This window comes from Piliocolobus tephrosceles, chromosome 19 (assembly GCF_002776525.5).
Source record: "Piliocolobus tephrosceles isolate RC106 chromosome 19, ASM277652v3, whole genome shotgun sequence".
NCBI lineage: Eukaryota > Metazoa > Chordata > Mammalia > Primates > Cercopithecidae > Piliocolobus > Piliocolobus tephrosceles.
Genome location: NC_045452.1, coordinates 7,861,845 through 7,875,184, shown reverse-complemented (window position 1 = coordinate 7,875,184; position 13,340 = coordinate 7,861,845). Strand labels below are relative to the sequence as shown.

General features: G+C 44.1%; 1 protein-coding gene across 2 annotated transcripts in view; it reads left to right on the top strand.

Annotated features, from left to right (window-relative positions):
• The window catches only part of HPS4 (HPS4 biogenesis of lysosomal organelles complex 3 subunit 2), a 30,531-nt gene that overhangs the window by 502 nt on the left and 16,689 nt on the right, over nt 1-13,340 (top strand). For both annotated transcript variants that reach the window (XM_023190771.3, XM_023190770.3), the window contains exons 2-7: nt 1,099-1,618; nt 3,938-4,028; nt 6,457-6,600; nt 9,868-9,975; nt 10,383-10,499; nt 12,102-12,196. In XM_023190771.3, coding sequence (XP_023046539.1) covers nt 1,578-1,618; nt 3,938-4,028; nt 6,457-6,600; nt 9,868-9,975; nt 10,383-10,499; nt 12,102-12,196 — 596 coding nt within the window. In that variant the 5' untranslated portion in view covers nt 1,099-1,577. The remainder of the gene's footprint in view (nt 1-1,098; nt 1,619-3,937; nt 4,029-6,456; nt 6,601-9,867; nt 9,976-10,382; nt 10,500-12,101; nt 12,197-13,340) is intronic.

Below are 13,340 nucleotides of genomic sequence, written 5' to 3'. Positions count from 1 at the left end.
CTTTTATGCTTACATTCCGACGTCTGTCCCTACGCCAGGGCCATTAATGGTCTCTTTTGGACCTTTCAGAGATAAGAGAGGACCTCGGTAGTGTAGGGCCCAGTCCTCTGGAAACAAGGGATGGGGAGTTGTAGGCTGCTGTCTTGGTTCCAGGAACAGAGATACCCCTTCCACAGGCACCCAAATATGCTCCATAGAGTACAAAGAGTATAGTCCTATGGAGGCCCAATCCAAAATATCTAGAGCTGAGAAGAGATAGAGATTTTACAGGCCGTCAAATATTCAAGACTTTAACAGACTGTATTTGTGTAGCCATAGATTGCAGAATGGTGAGCAAGCATTTGAGACCGTGTTGCTAGGGCATTAAGCTTGGAGAAAGTGACAGTGGGAATGAGACAGTAGTTTTGAAGTGACCAAGAGGTTGTCACATGGAAGAATTAGACCTTGTTTTGTGTTTTCCTGCGGAGTGTTATCCAGGGTAGCGAGTGGGAGGCAGATGTAAAATAGGGAACGCTGATTTTAGTTTGTTGGAAAGAGAAATGTAACGTAGAGAACCACGTATTTCGGGAGGATGTAAAGCAGAGACAGCCAAGATAATTTTTGGAAAAGAGTGCAGGAGAGTAGAGTAAATGATGCCAGGGTTCCTTCCGACTCTGAAATTCCATGATACACTGAACTGTCTTTCTCTCATGGAAGTTTGAAAGCCATTTGATCAAGTTCTTTTCATTTTTTAGAAACTTGCCCCGCTCTGGAATTCTGCATGTTCAGGTTACTTTTGGACTGTCAAGATGATAGTTCCTTAATTTGGGTTCCATTATTAACACAGCAACTGGTTTATTTGTATAGCTGTCCACACCTAGAGCATTTTCACCCTATCATTTGATTTTATCTTCTGTGAAGCTTGTGGTGTGTTTCCCTTAACTGTTCAAGAGACTAAAGCCCTTACTCTGAAGTCTCTGCAAGCCTCCCTCTTTGATTTTGAAGTATCATTGTCACCCTTACAGAAAGCTCTTTTGAAATATACCATTTGTTTAATCCTGCTGGGTCATATGCTCTCTCACGAGTTTCTGAAATATCTATTCCTTGTGTTTATTTCAGAGCCAAGGCACTGATGTTTGAACTGGAAACTTCAAAACTTTTAATAGAATCTTCACGATGGGTTTGAGCTAGACAAGCTAGAAATTTCTTTAGAATCCCAGCTCTAGCATGCATCTCCCACGTTTGGCTTTCCTGGAGAGGAGCTTGAAGTGGTAGTTCTGTAGACAGCCACAGTGACACTCAGGAAACCAGATAAATGAATTTGACTTTTCTGCTAGGATTCTCTTTGTTATAGTTTCTCCCTGAGTTGTAAGAGGCATAGAAATATACATGAAACTGAAGAACCTGCAAGGAAGGGAAGTGGTACTTTCCATGCTGAGTGAAAACTAACCAAGTGGCAGTGGTGACTGAAAATACTGAAACCTGCCACATCCAGATTCGCTGGATTGGGAGATAAAGGAACGGTCACAGCTGGGGAGAAAGAACTGATACTGGAAAAGAAAACCTAAATGAAGAGGATGAGGATGACTGCAAAGTAGATGGCCACCTCCACCTCCACAGAGACAAAGTCAGCCTCGTGGTGAGTAGCAGGGCCTGCCATGGCATAGCTTTCACTGGGCTGTTGGATAGATTTTTGGGGTTAACATAACAAAATACCACTTTCCTCAGAGCAGCTGAATCAAGCACATGAGCCATTTCTCTCCGAAGCTAACGTGTTTTAATCTTGCGAGCCTCTCCCAGTGTTTGAATGAATCTGGCATTGCTGGGAGATTGTAGAAAAGATAAGCCACAGCCTGATCGTGCAGCCAGCTTTGATGATAATGTGGGTATTGTAGTCTTCAATTTGCAGAGATGAGGTATGGTTGCAGTTGAGAATTACACCATGTGGAGAGGTTTGGCCAGATTGGGTATTGAAGGGTATTACTCAATGTCTGTCTGAAACCTGGTTCCCTTCTCAACCCTAAATACGTTAATCCTTTCCCATAATTAGGTTTAGCAAACATCAGTTGTGAAGGAGATGAAGGTGAAAAGCAGGTTTAGCTAGAATTAGTAGGATTTAGTGACTGATTATTTATGTGGAAGTCAAAAAGATGGTGCAGTTCAAAATGACACTCAAGTTTTCTTTTGTGTGCCCACACAAGCAGGGATGCTTTCACCCAGAGAACGTGGGGACAGGGGAGGATGGGGTGCACATGGAGTTTCTGAGTTGCCTGTGAAACTTTTTTGAGGCTTTTTGATCTAAGCTTACTCTGCAGCCATTTATACATCCAGCCCTAGGTATTGGGAAAGTGGACAGTGCCAGAGACCAAGTTGGTGCTTTATTTATTTATTTATTTTTGAGACAGGGTCTTGCTCTGTTGTCCAGGCCAGAGTGCAGTGGCGTGATCTCAGGTCACTGTAGCCTCACACCCCAGGCTCAAGTGATCCTCCTACCTCGGCGTACCAAATAACTGGGACCACAGGCTCACTCCACCATGCCTGGCTAATTTTGTCTATTTTTTTGTGGAGATGGGGTTTCACCGTGTTGTCCAGGCTAATCTCGAACTCCTGAGCTCAAGCAATCCTCCTGCCTAGGCCTCTCCAAGTGCTGGGATTATAGGTGTGAGCCACTGTGCCCAGCCAAGTTGGTGCTTTTTCATCAGGAAGGCAAGGTGGGAGCCATGGAGGGAGGCCTCAGAGAGGGCATAGATCCAGGGGAGAAGAGAGCAGATGACAGATTGGTCCCATTGCTGCTTTATGTTATAGTCTCATAAATGTGTTCTCAGAAACTTAGAAGTAAAACAGGTCCAGCCAGGCATGGTGGCTCACACGTGTAATTCCAGCACTTTGGGAGGCCAAGGCAGGATTGTTTGAGTCCAGGAATTTGAGACCAGCCTGGGCAATATAGTGAGACTCATTTCTACAAAAATTTTTTTAAAAAGTAGCTGAGCAAGGTGGCACACTCCTGTAGTCCCAGCTACTTGGGAGGCTGAGGCAGTAGGATGGCTTGAGCCTGGGAGGTTGAGCACTGAACCGCAATTGCACCACTGCACTCCAGCTTACAGGGCTACAAAGTGAGATCCTGTAAAAACAAAACAAAATTGAGGCCCAGCCTTTGAAGTGTTTGTTTTATGGTCTTAAAGAGCTAATCAGATAATAACATTAAGTAATATAGTTATACTGCAGTGTAGTCTATAAGAGCCTTTGAGGAAGAACAGAGGGTCATGGAAATTCAGAAGAAAGAGGTTATCTCTGGGCCGACGGAATCAGTAGACAGTTAATGAGCAAGTGTGCTTGAGTGATACTTGGTGAGGTTTGGCATGGTAGAGAGGAGTTCAGAGTTTCTCTGTAAATTCTCACAGGCCCCGTTTTTTCCCTGTTACGGACTTATGGACTCACTATCCTGCGTTGAAACTGCGTGTTTGCTCAGCAACCCCGGAGCTCACTGTGGGCCCTCAGTCAGTGTTTAAGTGAATGCATGAATTCCTGGTAGAAGGGCTGTTTCTGGAAATCTTTATGTTCAGCACTTACGAGGAGTGCATCTAATACATCCTTAACTTATTTTGTTATCAGAGCCTTAAAAGACAGTGTATCAGACCATGTGGTTGTATAGTTAAGGTTCAGTGTTTCAAATAAGAGCAGTCATTGTGGGCGCCTCATTTTTTTTCTAGCTACTTATGTCTTCTCTGGCAGATGGTCTAACGGCTGGATAGAGGCATATTTTTAGTTTGAATTTCCTGCGCTTACAGAACATTTTTATCTAATTTGTAGCTACTGGGGTTCTTTCTTCTCTGGGGCCACCTGAAGTCTTTCAAACACAGTAATGAGCCTTCCTCGGGCTAGGAAATAGGAAGCTATGTTTTAAATGCCGTGATCACTGGATGAAAGGAAACATGGCTCCATTCTGTTCTCTTGCCAGGTGGAATTATTTTTTTCTTTATGATGGTTCCAAGGTAAAGGAAGAAGGCGATCCAACAAGAGCTGGCATTTGTTATTTTTATCCTTCCCAGGTAAGCCACATGGCATTTTATTGTTCGGTGGGGATCCCAGTGCCTCCAAGTGATAACTTTTCAGAAGTATAGGGTTTACATTGGGACAGTTTGGCTAATCCAGACAATGACATTTCTACTGTCTTATTCTTAGTTGTACTATTTCTTGTTGTTCTGGTCTTAAAATTTCCAGGCAGCTCAGCACTTTCATTGTCTTTAGCTTTCTATTTCCATCGTGATTTTTGTCTGCCTCCCTCTACCCCCAATTTTTTGATCAGCTCAGTTTTTAAAAGTTAGTATTCAGCTGGGCACAGTGGCATATGCCTGCAATTCCAGCTCTTTGGGAGGCTGAGGCGGGTGGATCACCTGAGGTCAGGAGTTCGAGACCAGCCTGGCCAAAATGGTGAAACCCTGTCTCTACTAAAAATCCAAAAATTAGCCAGGCGTGGTGGCGTGCTCCTGTAATCCCAACCACTTGGGAGGCTGAGGCACGAGAATCACTTGAATCCGGGAGGCAGAGGTTGGAGTGAGCAGAGACCGCACTATTGCACTCCAGTCTGGGCGACAAGAGTGAAACTCCATCTCAAAAAAAAAAAAAAACAAGTTTGTATTCAAACATATACAAAAACAGAGAGGCAAGTATCATGAACCCTCATGTGCCATTAGTAACTTCAACAATTATCAATACTTTGCCTTTTTTTTTTTTTTTTTTTTTTTGAGACGGAGTCTCGCTCTGTCTCCCAGGCTGGAGTGCAGTGGCCGGATCTCAGCTCACTGCAAGCTCTGCCTCCCGGGTTTACGCCATTCTCCTGCCTCAGCCGCCCGAGTAGCTGGGACTACAGGCGCCCACCACCTTGCCCAGCTAGTTTTTTGTATTTTTTAGTAGAGACGGGGTTTCACGGTGTTAGCCAGGATGGTCTCGATCTCCTGACCTCGTGATCCACCTGTCTTGGCCTCCCAAAGTGCTGGGATTACAGGCTTGAGCCACCGCGCCCAGCTTTTTTTTTTTTTTTTTTTAAGACGAATCTTACTCTGTTGCCCAGGCTGGAGTGCAGTGGCACAATCTCGGCTCACTGCATGCTCTACATCCCGGGTTCACGCCATTCTCCTGCCTCAGCCTTCTGAGTAGCTGGGACTATAGGCGCCTGCCACCACACCCGGCTAATTTTTGAATTTTTAGTAGAGACGGGGTTTCACCATGTTAGCCAGGATGGTCTCAATCTCCTGACCTCGTGATCCACTTGCCTCCCAAAGTGCTGGGATTACAGGTGTGAGCCACCGCACTCGGTAATACTTTGCCCATTTTATATGACATATCTTAACCTCCTCTTCTCTCTCTTTTTTTTTTTCCTGGAGCAAATTCAAGGTGTTGCATCATCTCACCAGTATCAAGCAACATCTCTAACTAAAAAGGGCATTATTTTAAACATTACCACACCTAACAAAAGTTACAGTAATTAGTAACAGTAATTCCTTCATATTACCTGATACCCAGACTATATTCAAATTTTGCCTAATATATTGTCTTGAATGTTACTCACTCTGCTCTTTCTTCCTTCCATCCACGTATCCTTCCATCCTTCCATCTCTTTCTCTTTTTCCTAATAAGGATCCAAACAGCATCCACATATTCTATTTGGTTATTTTGTATTTTAAGTCCTTTTAATAACAGTCCTCACCCAGCCACTCATCTTTTCCCCCCTCCTCCATGCCATTGAATTATTGAAGAAACCAGGTCATATGTGTAGTAGAGTGTTAGAATGTCCCACACTCTAGATTTGGCTGCTTTGTTTCTCGTGGTGGTGTCATTTAATGTCTCCTATCCACTGTATTTCCTTTACATTAGTAGTAAGATCTAGAGCCTTGGTTAGATTCAAGCTCAGTTTTCTAGGTAAGAATTCTTCATGGGTGCTGTGTACATTTCCTGTGCAGCCCATCCTGTCTGGCTGTCCTGTGCTTTAGTTAAGACTAAGGTTGATTAGGAGATTCTGTATTTTCCCTCCTGTGACCGTGCTCTGACATAGATAGTTGGGGTTAATCTGGGTCACTCTGGCCACTCTGTGTGGGAGATTTGAGTAGGAGTGAAAGGCTCATGCTTCTGCTAAGCATATGCCTATAATCCTAGCAACAGAAATGCAGTTCTGTGCAGTCATCTCATGTGTTCCTGCTCGGTGTTCTCTTAGAGTTAAGTCATCTCAGGCAGGGGTTGGCAAACTTTGTAAAGGGCCAGACAGTAAATATTTTAGGCTTTGCAAGGCACGTAAGGTCTCAATCACATATTCTTCTTTGTTGTAACCTTTAAAAAGTTTAAGAACCATTCTTAGCTTACGGGTCATAGGAAAACAGGCAACAGACTGGATTTGGCTTGCAGACTTCAGTATGCTGTAAGAAATGATGCGAGAGTTCAAGAATTTCAGCTTCTTATCTGGAATGTGCTCCTTTCCCACAGACCCTGCTTGACCAACAGGAGTTGCTTTGTGGACAGATTGCTGGAGTTGTCCGCTGTGTTTCTGACATTTCTGACTCTCCTCCTACTCTTGTTCGTCTGAGAAAACTGAAGTTTGCCATAAAAGTTGATGGAGATTACCTTTGGGTAAGTTGAATAGGCAGAATCAGTGCTGAAGTGTTGCAATGATAAGTTTAGGAAGTTACGCTGTTTCTGAGTCTTGAATTTAGAATTATCCCCCCAACCACCGCATCCATGTACTGTGTTTAGTAATCACCCTCGCTTCCTGTGGTACTCTCTGCATCTGCCCATCATTGTTGAGTGTTCTCCAAAACATTTCTAACATATCCTGCAATGCACATGGCTAGTTTCTCCTTTCCTTTCAAAGACTTAGGCCAACTTGTGGAAATTCTGTTTACTCTGTGTTGTAAATTGAGTTTTTATCGTCATCTTTTCTTCTCCATACTCTCTACACTTACTGGGTAAGTGACCCAGAAAAAACACTGATAGATATGTGTTAGGTTTCAGAGAACCCATTTAAAAAAATAAAAGAGAGTATTGCTTGAGTCTAGGAGTTCGGTATCAGCCTGAGCAACATAGTAAGACCCCGCTTTACCAAAAAAATTAAAAAATTAACCAGGTGTGGTGGCTCATGCCTGTGGTCTTAGCTACTCAGGAGGCTGAAGAGAGGATTGCTTGAGCTTAGGAGTTTCAGGCTGCAGTGAGCCATGATTGCCACTGCACTCTAGCCTAGGCAACAGAGTGAGACCCTGTCTTAAAAAAAATAAATAAATAAAAATCATTCCTTTACATTCTAATAGTAGCGTATAATCTAAAGTGCTGTTTCTCATGGCTACATTTATTTTAAGGCTTCCTGAGGTAAAGGGATGCTGAAGTGTGGAATGCTGTATTCAACTTTGTAGGTATTATTTCCAGCATTTTATTACGAAAATTTTTTAACGTACTGAACTGTTGAATTTTACAGTGAATACTCATATACCTCCTTAATTCTACAATTAGCATTTTATTATAGTTGTTTTATTACCTATCTATTCATTCCTTTACCCTCCCATTAATTCAAATTGTTTTTATTTTATGTTGTTGAGACAGGGTCTCAATCTGTTGCCCAGGCTGGAGTGCTGAGATGCGACCTTGGTTTACTGCAACCTCCGCCTCCCAAACTCAGCCTCCTGAGTTGCTAGGACCGCAGGCATGCACCACCATGCCCAGCTAATTTTTAAAATTTTTTCTAGAGGCAGGGTTTCACCATGTTGCCCAGGCTGATCTTGAACTCCTGAGCTCAAGGAATCCTCCCACCTTGGCCTCCCAAAGTGCTGGAATTACAGGCGCAAGACACTGTAACCCAGCCCCAAATTGTACCATTTTACATTCCTACCAACAATGTTTGAGAATTCCAGTTACTCCACATCCTCGTCAGCATTGAGATTGACAGTCTGTTCATCTTAGCCATTCTGCTGGATGTGCAGTGGTATGTTATTGTGGTTTTAATCTTCACTTCCCTAATGACTAATGATACTGAGGCCTTTTCATGTGCTTAATGACCACTTGAATAGCTTCCTTTGCGAAGTGTCCAAAGCCCTGCCCATTTTTTAAATTGGGTTTTTTCTTTAATTGTAGTTTTTTTTATATCTTAGATACCAGTTCTTTGTCAGATACATCTTTTTAAAATAATTTCTCCCAGTTTGTGGCATGCCTGTTAATTTTCTTGATGTCTTTTGATGAGCAGAAATTTTTCATTTTAATGAAGTCTGACTTATCAATTTTATCTTTGTATGGTTATTGCTTTCTGTGTCCTCCCTGAAAAAACCACTGCCATTGGAGGAGATAGTCTCCCTTTTTCATTTTTGTAAGAATTTTATAGTTTTAGCTTTTAAATTTAGATCTGTAATCCACTTTGGGTTAATATTTGTGAATGGTGTGAGTAGAGGTCAAGGACCTTTTTTTTTTTTTTCCACCTGGATAATCAGTTCTTCCAGCATCATTGTTGAAAACATTTTCCTTTCCCTGTTGGATTTCCCTTTGGTTCCTTTACCAGAGATCAGATGACCTTTTAAGTGTGGGTCCATTTCTGGACTCTCTTTGGCTTTTCCACAGATCTTTTTGAAGATTATGTGTGAGTACCACACTGTCTTGACTTCTGTAGCTTTATAGTAAGTCTTGATACCAGATAGTATAAGTCCTCCAACCTTATTCTTTTCTCAAGATAGCTTTGGATATTTCAGGTTCTTTGTGTTTTCGTTGTATAATCAGTTTATCGGTTTCTGAAGAAAAGCTGGTGGGATTATGATTGGAATTGCATTCGGTCTGTTTATCAATTGGAAGAATTGAACACTTCTTACACGCCAGACTGTCGTAAGGTCTTGGATTACATCTGGGAAGAAAGCAAAGATCCTTGTGCTACTGTAGCTTACATTCAGAGGGAATTTTTGTTTATTTGTTTTCTGTCAGGGTTTATTAGTTTAAATATCTGATGATTCCCTTAGATTCCGAGAGGTAGAATTATTACATCAAGTAATAGGAACTTTTTCAGACTCTTTAAACGTATGACCAGATTACTTTCTAACTCAGCAAGCACTTTTTTTTTTTTTTTTTTTGAGACGGAGTCTTGCTCTGTTGCCAGGCTGTGCAGTGGCGCCATCTCAGCTCACTGCAACCTCTGCCTCCCAGATTCAAGCGATTCTTCTGCCTCAGCCTCCCGAGTAGCTGGGACTACAGGCGCCCACCACCACGCCCAGTATTTTTAGTAGAGACGGGGTTTCACCATGTTGGCCAGGATAGTCTCGATCTCTTGACCTTGTGATCCACCGGCCTCAACCTCCCAAAGTACTAGGATTACAGGCATGAGCCACCGTACCCAGCCAAGTATTTATCTCCTATAGAACTAACCACTACACTCAGCATTTTGGAGATCTAGAGCTGGGAAGATTGCAGTCAGTTCTTGCTCTTAAAGCACTCCATCCAGCTGGAGAGACATGATGGATGTTTGAGTCCTGTCCATTGTTTGTAATGGAATCCAGATTAAACATCCACTGTCCAAATAACAGTCCTAACAATGCAAGGGTCAGAAGAAAGATCAGCATTATTGGCTCGAGTTAATAGAACAGACCTCATGGAGATACTGAAATCTGGTGGGCACTGAAGGTTATGAGTAAGTTCTGGGGAAATGAACAATAAGGAAGAGGACGTTTGAGATTGGGCAACATGAATTGAGGTACAGAACTTACTTGTCTGTGGAGATTAACTTGGCCAGAATGGAGGGTGTGGACTCAGATAATAGAAGATCAATTTCAATGGGCCAGTGAAGTCAGGTAATTGAGAGCCCTGGATGCCAGGATTCTGGGCTTGGACTCAAAGAGAAGGAAAATGCTTGTCTTCTGGTTTCTCTCTTTACAGGTGCTGGGCTGTGCTGTGGAGCTCCCTGATGTCAGCTGCAAGAGGTTTCTGGATCAGCTAATTGGATTCTTTAATTTTTACAATGGACCTGTTTCCCTAGCTTATGAGGTACAAGTATGGGGTTGAGGAGTCTTATATTGGGCCTCTTTATAAAAATCGATGTTGCCAGAATGCAGCACTTACTCTGGGGTCTGTTATACTTCCTATAAACACATTGTGTCCGGGGACAGGGTCAGGGGCTCTCGGAGCCCCGTCATATGCCTTTGGGCCTAGTGACATAGGTCACATTTATTCCAAATGTTTATCCTCTTCTCCTCTCTGGGATGTTTAGAAAGCACAGGCCCTGCTTGCCACCCCACCTGGCAGGTGGATCCGTGATTGGGTAGGTTTAAAACAGGTCCTCCCTTCTGGTCAGTTTCCTGTGTGAGGAATAATTTTTGAGGTAGCTGGGACTCTGGCCAAAGAGTCTGTCCCTCAAAATCTCAGATATTGACCTGAGGCTCTTTCTGTTTTAGAACTGTTCTCAGGAAGAACTGAGCACGGAGTGGGACAGCTTCATCGAACAAATTCTGAAAAACACCAGTGATCTGCATAAGATTTTCAATTCCCTCTGGAACTTGGACCAAACTAAAGTAACATTTTCATCCTCCTTATTCATTTTATATGTAAGATTAGGACTTCCGGATACTTTTTAATATTCCCGAAGTGAACTGTATCTAGAAAAGTGAGTAGAATGTCACTTCCCAGGCAGGGCCGTGACAAGGCATGTCACCTCTCAGCCTTATTTCCCTTTTCCAGAGAATGGTGTCAGCATACCTGCCTTCTAGAACTGTTTTGATGGTCAAGTGAAGCCGTACCTCAAATGACACCAAGTAAATGCTCAGTAAAGGGAATTACTGTTTTGTTCATGCCTCAGAAGTGTTGAACTCAGTAATCTGAAGGCCTTCTCTCTTTATATTCTTACCATATGATCTAGTTATTCTCATCATCAAAAATGCCCAGCATGAACATTTCAAACACACGGTTGCTGTCTTTGAGAGACTGGTTGGGAACCGTTTTTGTATCTCCGAGCCACTCCGTTTGCGGTTAACACTCAGTGAAACCGAGGCTGCTTGTGTGGCTGGCCTGACCACCTGTGCTGCCCCATTAAGAGGCAGCTACCTGGGCCCTGACTCACAACCCTGTCCTGTGTCTCACTGCAGTAGTAAATAGTGTCCCTGTAGCAGGGGTGTGGCGCTGTGATTCAGCCTTCACAGAGCATGACTCCACCAGACATGGGGAAGGGTTTTCCCTGCTCCATTCTGGAAAACTTCCTGCAGCTGGCCCCAAAGCTTTATAGAATGGCTGGCTGGGACGGAGCACAGTCTTGAGGCTATGAAGAATAAATTTCTTAATGTGTCAGCAGCTCCAGAGGCTCCATTAACACTAGTTCTAACAGCTGGTGGATACTTGCTGGTTCTAGCTGGCAGGTGGAAGTCTGAGGAGGCTGCTGGCTATTGCTGGCTCTTCCTGACCAGGTCCAGATGCTTTTCTTGTATTTTTAGGGACTTCTAGGCCACTGACTCCATACAAGGAAGGTGGAACTGAGGCATATTTCCCCGAGTGAAAGAGCATGATGTTTTCATTTTTTGTGATGGAATAGAGTCATGGAACCTGGTCAGACATCAGGCCACCTGTATCACCATGGGGATTGTGCTTCAGAAGGAAGGTGGAGGATAGGGTAGGTGGGTTTCGCCTGGTACCATGACGTGTATTTATAGGATACACCCTCCTCTTCTGCTGCCATCAGGTCTTAGCATTGTCAGTGTAGATAGGGTCTCCCAGGCCACCTACTCTGACCCCTTTGGCAGTTTGGTGGGCATCTTGCTCTTTCTGTGTGTTTGTGCCCACCAGTACATGTGTGCATATATTGATTTTATTTTTGCTATCTCCTTAAATAGGATCACATGGTTTCTCAGTGCATATAGTACATATGCCATATTTGCTGCACCTTCTAGCTTCTGGACAGGCCTCCTTGTTCTAAGAATTTGGCATTTAGTGGTGTCAGAATTTCTGGGTATAGAGAGGTAGAATAGTCCCAAGCCATGGCACAGGTTTTACTGTGTGATGCATTCTCCTTTTCCAGGCTTTGAGTTACACCCTGTCCAGCTGTTCTGTACAACCCTTTCCCCTTTTCTCCCTTCCTGATTGTGAGCATGCTGATGGGTGGCCATGATGCCTCTTGCCCTGCACAGGTGGAGCCCCTGTTGTTGCTGAAGGCAGCCCGCATTCTGCAGACCTGCCAGCGCTCGCCTCACATTCTCGCTGGCTGCATCCTCTATAAAGGACTGTGAGTAACTCCAGACCCCTCTCCTCCAGCCCCATTCCCCTGCTGCACAACTGACCATCAGCCACCTCCAGATCATGGTAGGGAGCTCAGTCTCTGGCCAGTTCCAAATGGGCTGGTTTTGTCTAGTATCAGGTAGTTTAGAAAGACAGGTGTGTACTGGTCTTTGAGCAAAGCTGAGAAATTGGAAATAGTTGTGTTCAGAAAAGAGTTAAGAATATACAAGGAATCCCTATAATTCTCAGTATAGGACATGCTGGAATAGTTGTCAGTCTGCAGAATGCTGATGCAGAGTCCCCAGCTTTGCCAGCAGCCAGCACTGTAAGTCAAGAGGCATGGAAGGGGCCTGCTGTGGCCCTCCCTCCTCCTGCTGCCCAGAGGCCCTGGTGTGCTTACCTCGGCTCAGTTCTGCAAAGCAGCCTGAATTACAGGCCCTTATACAGCTGCCTTCCAGCCTCTTGGCTGGGCCTGTGTCTTGGTTGGCCTTCTTCATGTAGTTGGAGGGCCTCTTCGTGAGTCTGAGTGCCCAAGAGCCCCTCTAGGTCATCTGAGGCCTCTCTCCTCATGGAGGGTTTGTTCTCACAGCCCAGGGCAGGCAGGGCCATTGTGCTGTGCCCCAGATCCTGCCTTCTTTTGCCAGCCATGTGGCCTTGGGTGAGTTGCTTAGCCTCAATTTTCTCTTCTGGGAAATAGACATCCCTTGTGAAGAATGAAATAAGATGACAGATGCAGAAGAACCGAGCATAGACCCTGGTGCGCTTTGCACTCTTCTTCCTTGCTCTGGTTCTTATCATGATGGTTCTGAATCAGTTGTGGGACTTCCAAGTTCGTCAGCAACATACCCACCAAAGAGAGTATTTTTTTCCCCTTTTCCCATTTTGTGTTTCTTAAATATATATATTTGTCTTTTCTTTTTTGTAGGGACGAGGTCTTGCTGTGTTGCCCAGGCTGGTCTCAAACGCCTGGCTTCAAGCAATCCTCAGCTTCCCCAAGTGCTTGGATTATAGGCATGAGCCACTGCACTCAGCCTGTATTTAAATTATATAGCTGGCCGGGCGCGGTGGCTCAAGCCTGTAATCCCAGCACTTTGGGAGGCCGAGACGGGTGGATCACGAGGTCAAGAGATCGAGACCATCCTGGCTAACAC